Genomic DNA, 12,846 nt, shown 5'->3' with positions numbered 1-12,846 from the left:
CTGATGCTGCTAATGGTGCTAACCATGCTCACAGAGCGTTTGTGTTTTAAATGTCTTGCCTTTTATTTTATTTTCTTTGGCTTTGTGGGCAGATAGACAGCTAGCCGCATTAACATGCAGAAACGTGGCAGCTAGCCTTCAGTTTCCACAAGTTAACTTGCTGTTACCGCTCTGCACTACTTGCTGGCTAGTTAGCATCGCCACTCATTCTGATATTAGCCTGCGGCTAGTAACAGTAGTAACTGTCCCACCTCTCCCCAGGTTGCCCCAGCTAGTAAGCAGTTCAATTTTGAGCCCCAAAACCCTTACAGCAATGTTAACTATGTTAGCAGCACTAGCTGTGCTAATGCTGCTAATGGTGCTAACCACGCTCACAGAGCTTTGTGTCATAAATGTCTTGCCTTTTATTTTATTTTTCGGTCGGCTTAGCTCACACACAGGCAGCTAGCAGCTTTAACATGTGAAAACATGGCGCCCAGCTTCTTGTCTCCACCACAGACTGTAACATTAGCCTATATAAAAGATGGACAACGCGTCCCCACTTACCCGCTTGCGAATTTGTCAGTCCTAGGCTGGTGAATGAATGGCTGCCTTATTCTGCCTCTGACTGGCGTACACTGACATTCTCACTGTAACCTTAACCAATCCTGCTCCTCTTGCGTAACCCTAACCAGTATAACCAATAAAGGCAACGGGCACCAGCCAATCATAACTAGCTAGCAGGGTTAGCTAGCTAGCCAGCTAGCACTGGTGAGGAAGTAGCTTCATTTTGAGCGGCAAACCCCTTTAGCAGTGTTAACTTGATGTAGCAATTTTATTTATTTATTTATTTATTTATTTATTTTATGCTTTATTTATCGATGGTTATTTTTCATTTCTTTCTCTTTTATCTTATTCTATTTAATGTCTTTATGCATTGTGCTGCTGTGATCCTTGAATTTCCCCTCTGGGGATCAATAAAGTATCTTATCTTATCTTATTTTATCTATCTATCTATCTATCTATGCTAATGATGCTCACAGAGATAACAGTGCTGTAAAATGTCCCTGAGGTTTGTGAAAAGAACTTAAAATCTAATTTATTATAAAGAGAAATTCAGTGTGAGTCTAAAATGAATACATTTTTAGCACCATACCTCGAAATGAGCTTAATTTAGAACACACAGGCTCATAGTAAAGTAGAATTTGTCATCTGTTTTAGCCTCATGGACCAAGACTCACTTTCATGTTCCCATCATCATCGTCATCATCATCATCTTCCTCATCTCTCTTCTTCTTCCTGGGCTTCTTCTCTTTCTTCTCTTTCGGTTTCTTCTTCTTCTTTTTGGTTGGGCCGTACGCGCTGCTCTCACTCTCTGAGCCTATTTCTGGCCGTTCCCGTTCCTCCTCCACCTCTGAGGTCTCCTCCAGGTCGCTGTCAACCCTTGGCTGGATTCCTCCCTGAGTTTGACAAGGACACATAAATGTTATGTATAAATAAATGCACAATATTGGTTATTTGGTATTCAATAGCAGGACAGGCGCATATGTCAGGTTCAGATTTCACTGATCTCTCTCATTCTCCAGCAGATAAAGGTGTGTGTGACTCGCACTTTCACAAAACTACAACTGTATTTGTGCTGAATTAAATTTCACCCAGGCAGTCTTCGCATGTCTTTGATACAGTCAAGCGCTGCTGCCAAACAGCTATTTTTATAAATGTAAACAGGTAGGATCTGACTTTGAATCTCGCTTCAGCTCTCTACCTCGAGACGTGACTGTGACTGACTGAAGCTCGCATCAAAGCCAGATTCCTGGGTCTAAACTGAATTCAAGGTCTGTATTTTACCATTCAGAGGACAAAGGAAATCTATCTCCAGTTCAGAGCGATCCTCCGAGACAGAATTTCAAATCTAGTGATAGAAATATGGATAATTAAAATATGAAACTCAATGATATAGGGCAAATAAGCATGGCATTAATTTTGCCAGGATTAGGGATTAGAGCTCCCACAGAGGCCACCCACGCTAAAAACATATGCTGTCAGACTACTATAAAGCACTTTGGATAAAAGCTTCTTCCTGATGGCATTTGCATAAATTAAATTACATCACTCCAAAGTGTCACTGCTTTCCTAATATTATAATTCTTCCGCCTTGTGATGAAATGTATAAATCATGACATTACGAGTCAACAGTTAGCGGGGTGAGTTGATGAGGATGTCGAGGCAGAGGCACGTTCACCTTTTATTGAACGAACAAAGTGAACCAACAAACAGAACACCTCCGGGCGGTGCGGCAGCCAATCAGTGCTCAGAGCTGATCCGCGGACTGAGTTGCATCCTGCCTGTTTAATATGAGACATCTGGAAGGCTATATGGATTTAACAGTTAACAGGTGTTGTTTGTGTGATCAAGAGTGTTGCATATGAACAAATTCACTGGTGCATGCCCACGGTGGTATGTGTGTGTTTGTGTGTGTGTGTGTGTGTGTGTGTGTGTGTGTGTGTGTGTGAGTATTTCTTACTCATACACACACACACACACACACATACTGAGGGAGAGGGGAAAATATCTGGTGTTTCTCTTTGTATGCACCTCTCACATTACTGTCTTTGTGCTTGTGTGCAGTATGTTTGTGCACAGGCGTACATTTTTGGGGGTGCAGGGAGCATGTCCCTGTAAATATTTACAACATGTGCATTTGTCCCGCCCAATAAAAACATTAAAGTATTCAATTTCAATTCAGTTTTATTACTAAAGCCCAATATCGCAAATTAAATTAAAGCATACGATATCCTTCTGTCCTTGGACCCTCACAGCGAATAAGGAAAAAAAATCCCCCAAAAAACATTTTAACGGGGTGAAAAATGGTAGAAACCTAGGAAGAGCAACTGAGGAGGGATCCCTCTTCTGGGACAAAACAGATCAACATAATAAATTTAAAATGTAGCCTTTTATTTTGAAATTTACATCATAATTTGATTCCGGAAACACAAATTGGTGCATAAACATTCATCAGAATGAGGGAAATTAAGTGTTTGACACTCGCAAATTCTCTTGTGAAGGATCCCAAACCCTCCTTTGCACATGTGTGCCCCCCAGTGTTAAAGCTAAACCATGTGTTTGCACATTTGTTTGTATATTTCTGAATCTTTCTTTGCTCCTAAGATTCATTTTTGTGCAGGTTTGGTTCAGTCTTTTGTTGCCATTTTTTTTTAAATTCCTCTCTTACGTCTTTGCCTCTTTCCCTTTTGTGTGAGGACAACTTTGTGCGTACGCCTTTTATGCATGTACAGTATGTAGGTTTTCCGTGTGCGAACATGTGTGTGCACATGCTACGGTGTGAATTAGTGCACAGCAGCTTTGTGCTCCGCTCGCTGCCTGTTGCTCAGCAGGCCTGTGTGGATCCATGGAGAGACTTACAGGCGTTTTGCTCTGTAGCGCAGTGGAAAGGCTCACGTTGCCGCAGCGCCCGCCAACCCTACCAGCAGCCTGGCTGTGTTGCCATGGTGACCAAATTTGAGCAGTGTCTGGCTCTCTCTCTCTTTCTCTCTCTCTCACTCTCTCTTTCTCATAGCTCACCCCCCCCCTCCCTGCACGCCTTCCCTTTTCTCTCACTTTCTCTCTTTCACATCTCGCAGCCCCCCCCCTTACATTATTTTCTCTCTCACTCTCTCTTTACAGCTCCCCCTTTCTTTCTTTCTCTCTCTCACTCTGTCTTTCTATCCTGCCACTCATCCCCCCCCCCCCCATCACACACACACACACACACACACACACACATGCACACACACACTCTATCACAGTGGCAGCCAATGGAACGGCGCCATCCAATCAGACACGTTTGCATAACGAGCTTGTTATGCAGAGGCCTGTGGTTGCAGAGCTGGTGCTCCAGCACCCGTCTAGACAAATCTCATTTATGCATAAGAAGAAGGAGAGAGAGAGTAAATTGAAGATAGTGTATGGGGGATGGGAGTGGGGGTGGAGATGGAGGAGGGAAAAAGCAAAGAAGCAGAACCACTGTTTGAGAGCAACTGCAAAGACAAGGTGGAAGTGTGCAACAACCTCACCGTGGTCCCAGAGTTCAACGTTGCACACACATCACAGGACCCGAGAGGACAGTGGCAGCAACAAAGAGGGTGTCTCTACTTTTAGAGGGCAGAAAATCAGATAAGTGCTGATAACGTAATCAAATTAGATGCTTCCCCATAATGGCTCTGCCTCAGGGAGATTGCAGAGGATGCGCGCAGAAAATGAGCAAAGACGTGGATATTCAATAAAATCTAGTTCAACAAGAGGAGGAAAAAAATACTGCTGTAAAAACACTTTATGGTTCCAAAACAACAGCCTCTTCTCTTTCCCAGAAATCAGCAACAGCTCTCTGTTGACTCACAATCCTTGAGAGGATACCGAACTTATAAAAACAAGACAGAGGCTCATCTCAAACCCGACTGTATTTCAGCAAAAATATTAAAGCTACAAGCAGCTCCCTCACTGCTTCATGGCTGTTTTATTGTGGCCAAACTGCAGCCTCTTCTTTTTCCAGTAACATTAACTGACTTCTATAAACTTCTCTACCCTTGATTTAGTGGATTTTTTTTTTTTTTTTTGTGACAAGGCACGCAGAACATCCCTTCATGCCTACATAGTCCCTTTGTTTCACTGCAGATGAGAGAAAGGAGGCAAGTATGTTTCTCCCTGGCTACCATTCCTCCCGCCAGCAGCTCTGACCTGAGACTGGGATGTGCCACTGACAGTCTCTGACCCCAATTGACTTTTGGCCCCTGTCTGACACCAACCTTTGGGGAGTGATTGGAAGTGAATTACAGCAGCAGCGGTTCCTCAGTGGGAGGGCAAGAATGGAAGAAATAATAGGGAGGGTGGAGAGAAAAGAGAGAAAAAGCAAGAAAGAAAGAAAGAAAGAAAGAAAGAAAGAAAGAAAAAGATAGAATGAGATTTGCAGCTCCTGTGACGCAAACGCAGCAACAAAAGCAGCGGCATCACGATCAAGGCAAAGTGAGGTGATGCATGTGAGAGGCGAGAGGAGAGGGGAAGGAAGAGGAGAATACAGAGCAGAGTCTGTGTGTGTGTGAAAGAGAGAAAGAGCGGGAGGAGAGTGTCAGAGGGAGTCCCCCCCTCATTAGCTCAGTGAGACCCAGAGCTCAGTGTTTACCACAAGCAGCCAAAGGGCCGGGTGGCAGCCTGGCCAGCCAAGCTCCTCACAGCACTGCTGGCATCTCCAGCCAGCAGAGGGGAACATCCTGGCTATGTCACTGACACTGTTAGAGCCGTCGCCAACACAGGCGGGAAACGCACTGGGAATACAGTGAATTCCTGTAATCATTGAATAAAAAAATTCTTCTGGCTTTTTAGAGTTTGGCTGAATAGCCAGGAAAAGTAAATGTAGATTAAACTTTTCCAGGCGACGTGAGCGCTGGCTTCATGAGACGCTGGCTCTGTTTGTCAAATTACCCTTAAAGTTATGGTAACAGTGGACCGTTTAACCATGTGTGATGTAAAAGGTGTCGCTCAAAGTGATAATCCCACTGCAAATTATCACTCAGCTGCGGTTCTCTTTAAGATGATTGCTTGCTGATTCTGGTGTTACACTGACCTGATTAGGAGCTGTTTTCTCGACACAACGTCTTGAGACAATGTCAGCTTAGCCCTGGGGTTAGGTTAAAAAAGGGGCAGTCTACATCCCGAGGGTGAAGCTAGTGGTGCACGGGTACAGGAAGTATAATATTAACTCCTCTAAATATAAAACATCCTTTGAAAGAGATATTAAAAGGATGCCAGTTAGGCTTCAGTGGTGAGGGAATAAAACAATAGATCTCTGCTTCAGGTTGTGACCAGGCTCAGCACTGCTTGGGTTTTTATCCGAGTCTTATTCACTTATTTGTGAGCTACTGGCCCCACACTATGTGCCATCAGGATTGGAGTAGGTATAGGGATTAGGCTGAGGTTGGGGCTGAGTTAGCAGTTGCACATGACTGGTTGGGGATTAGCCTAACTTGTTGGGTTCACATCACAACAAGGGGAAACACAAATCAACGGGAAATAGACTTCAGCACAAGAGTTTGGTCACAGAATATGGTGCAACACCAGCCTACAACCACTGCTATCACTGACCTCATTTCCAGCTGCAGCAGGGAGCTGGTTTTTGTAAAAGAGCTCAGATAGACCCACAGCATGCCGCAGGCCCAGCAACAAATGGCACACAGACAAAGTTGGTTACTAGCTGGTGAACACGTTGGAGAATTTGGCAGCTAACAAACCAGATGTTTCCCTCGGCTGAACTCTTAAGTTCAACCTCAAGAAGTCGGTGAAGACAAACAGAGCTCAAAGAAAGGTGAGTATTGGATTTAAGCCCTGTCCACACATACACAGGTATTTTTGAAAATTGATACTTTCCTTTACATTTTTGCCTCTCGTCCACGCAAACTCGAGTTCACACAGGTTTTAGGCCGCTAAAAAGGAGACTTTTTTAAAAAACACCCTCTACAGTGCAAATTTTTCGAAACTCTGGTTACTTTGTATCAGCGCAGACTTCTAAAATGGATTGTTTGGGAAACGAAGACCTCATCTCCTAAATTTGTGGACGCCCACTGTTGTTTTGTGTAATGAGCATGCGCCAGAAACAACAACAGCAATAGCAGAGTTGTTGGCAGAGTCTGCCAGAGGCAATGGTTTCAGATCAGCCTGAACCCTGATGGTGGGATACTTCCCAGAGTGGGATGCTGTCATTGAGGAGTTGTAGAAAAACTTCCCCATGTCCAGAGCATCAATTGTATCTTTGAGTGAGCTCTTCTGTCATTATTGTGAGCAGAAATCAACAGTGAAGCAAATTCCAGTAGGTATTTTGTAAAAGCCTGCACACTTCATTTAAGATGAGGGGAGACTGCAGACGACGGCTAACGTTGGTGTTTGGAGTTGTTTTTGCATTCTAGTGTGGACAGAGATATTTTGTGGACAGAATTCATTTATTAACAGAGCGGAAATATATCTGTTTTACGCAATATCTGTATACCTGTAGACAGAAGGGCTGCCCCCTAATAGTCGACCAGAGAGGTAGTTAGTTAGCAAGATTTCATTGTTTGCTTAGTCGCACAAAAAAATACAAACAAGAAAATGTGAAACTCTACAAGGAGTTGCGCCTTGTGAAAATAAATCAGAACTTATATGACTGAACCATGTGGGAATTTAATTTGAAAGGACAGACACAGGAAGAGGCCATGCTCAGCAGTCAGAGAGGAGTCACGTTACAAACCAATCACAGCTAACAGATATCTTTCCCTTCTTCTGTAAATATTCAGTCTGATAAATACGGAAAAGTTGATCATGTTAGTGCAGGGCTACCCAGAGCTTTACATCTGTCCCACGGACGATAGGCCTACACACTTATAGCGCCTGGAAGAAGATCAGCTCTGCACTTTTTCAGCTAAATAGGCTATATGATGCTTGTTTAGGCTGCTTAGCAACCTTAGATGCAACCTGCCACCGCGCTCTTGAAAGCTGGTACAGAAAAGGCACAAAAGTAGCACGCAGTGCCTGACCTCATGTTTTCCATGTAGTGTTCGGCCGCCTAAATTCCAGGGCTGGTACCTGTGGTTATTCCACAGGCTGGTTAATAACATGTCGGGCAGGAAATCCAAAGTGTGGGATAATTTTGAGAAGGTGAAGGACGAACCCAAGGTGATATGTAAACTCATCTTCATTGGTCGACTACAAACATGACGTATCATCTCAAACATGGAAGTAGCTACATGCCCATTAGCCCACAGCGTCATTAACAGGCGGCTCGCTCAGTGTGTGACGTGCACTTGGAGATAAAATATAGGCCTATATTAATGAAGGTTCATTAGTACAGTTTTGTATTTCTCTGTAATGTAGCACAGTGTTAACAATGTTACTGATACTATTCTTTCTGACACCTTCAACTTAAACCATTGTGTTGCCCCGCCCAAAATATATCATTTAATAATTAAATTAATATCGGAAACATGCAGGTGACTAATCGACTAATGGCACTAAATGACGACTATTGGTCGACCAGGAAAATTCTTAGTTGGGGCAGCCCAAGTAGACAGGGCCTAAGATTTTGAGGCAGCCATAAGCAATATATGTAAGACTTGAGAAATCACATTGATCCATCTTGCAAATAAAATGATGAACTCATAAACAATGCAACACACCTTGCTCAATTCAATTAGGACTTACTAATAACGGCTGACACTAGCTCATGTTAATGAATTTTCAATTACGTTAAATATTGATGTACCAAGAACATTAATGACTCAGTTCACTACATTTTAGCATTTACTGCCCACCCTTAATTATCATGTGCCCTCAGTGGCCACTGTTGATCACAAGTCAAATAGGCAAGCTTTAAAAGCTTTGTGATTAGCTTATCTTAGTGATAAGTGATCTCACCATAACAAATCTGGTTAATTAACTAGTTAATTGACTAGTGTTAATGGTGGAAGCAGCGCAAACCTCTGACCTGTTGTCTTCATGCTGAAGACTAAAGACTGGAAAAACTCGTCTGTCAAAATTGCTCCATCACAGCTCCGACTCCCACCGCTCACTTGGCACAATCACTGTACTTCTGACCTACAGTCCCTGCCATCAGTACCAGCACCACAGGCACAAATCTACACTCTAAACTGGCCCTCGGTGCCCACAGCTTACACTGGCAATGACGGTGACACTGCTGCCAACCTCCTCTAAGCCTGAGACAGTCCACTGCCTCTCATTTAGATTACAGAGGCGGCCCAGCAGCCAAAACACACCTTTGATCCAATTGCAGAGACATCAAAAGAGCGGTGGTTTGAGAAATAGAGAACGCAGGGTGCAGCTTGAGCCAAAGAGCTGTTGTGTCCGAGGTCAAGACAGATGGTGTTGAGTGGGAATTACACCTTACCTCCTTTTTCCTCTTCTTAACTTTGGGCATTTTCCCCTCTTTCATCTTTTTGGGCTTCTTCTTCTTTTGTTGTTTGAGGGAGTCATTGTCAGAGAAGATGTCGAGGGGTGTGAGGGGAACGGTGTTGCGCTCACCTTCATCATCCTCATCTGGATGCAAAGAAACAAAACAATATCTGATTAAGAACACAGTGTAGCATTCTTTACATGGAGCACTTGTTATGATAAGCTGACGATGTCGAGTTTGAAGACTCCACAGCGAATTCAGCTTGTAATAAGCCTGAATCTTTATATTGAAAAATACAGTTTGGCTTGTATACTTCAGTGCTAAAAAGTATTAGTTGATTTGTCAATTTGTAGTTTAACAAAAAAATAAAATCTACTACGATTTTGATTAATAATTAATTATTTACAGGGAACTGTGCTTATTTTTAACCAGCTCTGTGTCATCACAGAGTGTGCAGATGAGCGGTGTTTGGCTTCCCCCTGTGCCACGAGCACTCCCTGCCTAAGTTTGCTTTTAATTAGTTATACGATGCTATAAAAAGGAGGTCTGACATCACGATTCAAAACTATGTGTGCCAATCAGTGTGCTCACGATCAGTGGTGCTGGTCACAATTTGGTCGGATAGGTGTATGGGTGGGAACTCCATACCAGGGAGATTGTTAATGCACAGAGTCAGGCTCCAAATGACGTCACTAATGAAAGATGGCAGCGGCCAGATTCAGGATATTTCTGCTTTATATTTGTACAGTGGGAAGAAGTGGTGACATGTTGTGCATCTTTATATACAGTCTATGATCTGTACACACTGCACACACTTGCAATGACAAAGAGCTGGCTGAAAATCAGAAAAGTTTCCCTTTAAGTTTCTTATCAAAGAAATATTTCAATTGATTCTTTGAGTCACTTTAATGCGCCACCTGACCTGGCATCTCGAAACCTTTAATTAAAGGCAGGTGTGCTGAAGTGAGTGTGGAGTGTGGAAGACGCCACAGCGTTACAGTTTTTAATTGCCATGTTTTTTGGTTAATCTTAGTTTTTATTGTTCGATGAAATCATTCAATAACCCATTGATTTGAACTTTGTTTTTGTAAAGGCCTGTTTATTTGGGGTAAGTTTGTTCTGGGAATGTTGTTGAATGCAACAGTCAAGACAATCAGTTCATATTCTTGCAGCTCTCCATGCATCATGCAAATCGGTCAACATTTAAACCAACCGCAGCACCTGGATCATCAAACAGTGAGTAAAACTAAACCAAAGACAGTGTGTTTGGGACGTTGCCAGACACAAAACGCAGGTGAGGTCGGGTCTTTACAGCACGCATCCGAGAGGAGGCCTCAAAAAAATTTTTAATATAGTGCGACAAAATGGCAAATGGAAACAACAGTGAATCTGAGGTTTGGCTTTCACTTTCAAGTCCTCTATATTCTATCTTTAATAAACAAATTAATCAAAAAGAAAGATACTAATCAATAATAAAATTAATAATTAGCTGCAGGCTCCTGTGAAAGCACAGCAAAGTGAGAAGTCAGTTGGCCTGTTTTTGAAAATAAAAATGATGAATCATTGCCAGACCAACAGGAGCACTTGGCAAAATAAACCTCATGATCACACATCATTGAGTGTGGATCAACTTTACCCGTCAAAGCACAAATAGATGGAGTGCCTGCCCTGCTGCTAAATGGGAACTCCCTGGAGGACCACTGAGGTATACTGAGCATATCTTCTGCCTTTAATGCTTGCTGGGACTAAAGCGACCTGCTGCTGGTTGTCAGCTGCACTGTCTCAAAGCTGCTGTGTACAAACGTGCTGACTGCTGAGCGCAGCAGACTTCAGTGATGCCATAGTGGGTCACAGAGGAGTAAGTAAGGAAGAGAGGCAGTCCCAAACAATACATCACTATAAAGAGACACGCAGAGAAATACACGCAGGATGCAACCGCTCCGTAAAGGTCGATCTGATCTCGTTCTCTTTCCCCGACTGTCTTCCTGTCTCTCTCGGTCTATCTATCTGCGTGTCTCCCTCGCGCGCTGCGTCTCATGCAGACAGACTGGAGGGCATGAAATATGCAGCACATGTATCAGAGTCAATCAGCCAACACTAGCCCTGCAGTCTACCACTCCCCTGGGTAGCTGGAGTGAGAAGTTGGGGAGGAGGGATTCCTGTGTAGTAGACACACAAACCTCGCCAACCACTTATCCTCTATTTAGCAAAGCTAGCAGGAGGCACCCCCACGCACACATGCACATACAGTACATACACACCAGTGATTTCAAAGCTTTAATCAGGGGCACTGTCAGACTCATTGTGTTTCCTTTGACCACCAGATTAAGTTTTTCACCTCGTTTTTTGGTACTAATTGGGGCTAGCTTGCGCTCTATGTGCCTGATATTTTAAAGCTGCTGACTGACAGCATCTTTCACTGGTTGTAATTATCTGAAATCGACAAATTTTCGTGTTAAAATGCAAGTAATGTTTGAGTTCTGATGCCTCTACAGCAGCATTTACAACATTAAAACTCTGCAGAAATCTACACAAATAAATTCTTTGAAGGTGAGTAGCTGTTTAAGGTGGGGGAGCCTTTTCAATGTCACAAAAACTCTGGGTAAGATTCTGTGATTTATCTATCGATGCTTTGCCTCCTCATCCTTCTCCCCGCTTCACACACACATCCACGTGCATCTCCCTCGTCTATTTCTTTCTTTCTTTCTTTCTAAATAAAGCCTTCAGTTTATGTATTCAGTATCTCAAACAGGGAGCTCTTTTATGTCTCATGTTAGTCGCCTGCCAGGCAAGCCTTGCATCTCTCCTCAATGCACAGATGATGACATGGCTCAGATGCAGATGGAGACGGCCCTGGATTACACAAAGCACACAGTCCGTCACTCTGCACTCTTTTTCTTTCAATGAGTAAACTATGACTGACAGGCTGACCACACATCGCTGATTAGATACACCAGATGATGCCGGACTGCGTGTCCCTTGCTCTGTTTTCTGTGCAATAAATCACTCAAACTTGACAGTGGTGATGCAACGTTACTGATGTAGGTTTAAAAAGTTCAATTATATGCAGCGGATCACACTAAATCCTTTTTAGCCGGGCTAGCAGCATGCTAGGGACGACATTGTTGGTCTGTTCATCGTTCAGTCCATGACTGTGTTTCAGATTTAAATATCTCTACAACAACTGCGTGTATTCCCGTGAAATTTAATAGAGACATTCATGGTCCCTGTAGGATCAATCCTACTGACTTTGGTGATTCCCTGACTCTCTGTAGCACCACCAGCTGGTCAAAGTTTTCATTTATCCTGTGAAATATGTCAACATCCACTGGATGGATTGGCACATTTTGTACAAACATTCATAGTTCCCATAATTCTTGTTGACTTTGAGATCATCCTAATTGCCAGAAAAAATGTTGGCATTAAACGCTCCTGGAAAATACAGATCTGTTACATCTGCATGTTATTTTGTAGCGGACACACTGAAACTTTACATTTCAACAATGCTGTTGTGTGTTTAGATTAAGGCACAAAAAACAGTTGGTTATAGTTAGGAAGAAGATAATGTTTTGGCTTAAAAAAAACCCTGTTTAGGGGGCACAATCACAGCCGAAAAAGCAGCATTGTCTTGGTAAAAAAACAAAAAACTGCTTCTCTGGCCTAAAAAGCAATTGGAAAAACACTGACGGGCTACAAAATACCCGTGTTTGGTGCCCCTGGGCACACAGCAATGACTCGCTATAACACAACCATTTTTGTTGGTCTCAAACAGTATTCTGCACTGGTCTGCAGCTTGGCAGGCATCTCGCCTAGGTAACACGCCATCCACCGTCCCCTCGACCTCACAATAACAAACTAAGCTTATTATTTATGTCATTTTAGAAACGCTGTGGTTTGCAGAAATGTACAAGACCAACATTTTCTTTTGGCGAGTG

General features: G+C 43.1%; 1 protein-coding gene across 4 annotated transcripts in view; it reads right to left on the bottom strand.

Moving 5' to 3' along the window:
- Window positions 1–12,846, bottom strand: part of chd5 (chromodomain helicase DNA binding protein 5) — a 66,231-nt gene that overhangs the window by 46,796 nt on the left and 6,589 nt on the right. For all 4 annotated transcript variants that reach the window (XM_049582521.1, XM_049582530.1, XM_049582539.1 and 1 more), the window contains exons 2-3: window positions 8,906–9,054; window positions 1,221–1,439 (exon numbers count right to left, since the gene is read on the bottom strand). In XM_049582521.1, the coding sequence (XP_049438478.1) occupies window positions 1,221–1,439; window positions 8,906–9,054 (368 nt within the window). The remainder of the gene's footprint in view (window positions 1–1,220; window positions 1,440–8,905; window positions 9,055–12,846) is intronic.

Source organism: Epinephelus fuscoguttatus, linkage group LG1 (genome assembly GCF_011397635.1).
Source record: "Epinephelus fuscoguttatus linkage group LG1, E.fuscoguttatus.final_Chr_v1".
NCBI lineage: Eukaryota > Metazoa > Chordata > Actinopteri > Perciformes > Serranidae > Epinephelus > Epinephelus fuscoguttatus.
This window is presented reverse-complemented; position numbering and strand designations above follow the sequence as displayed.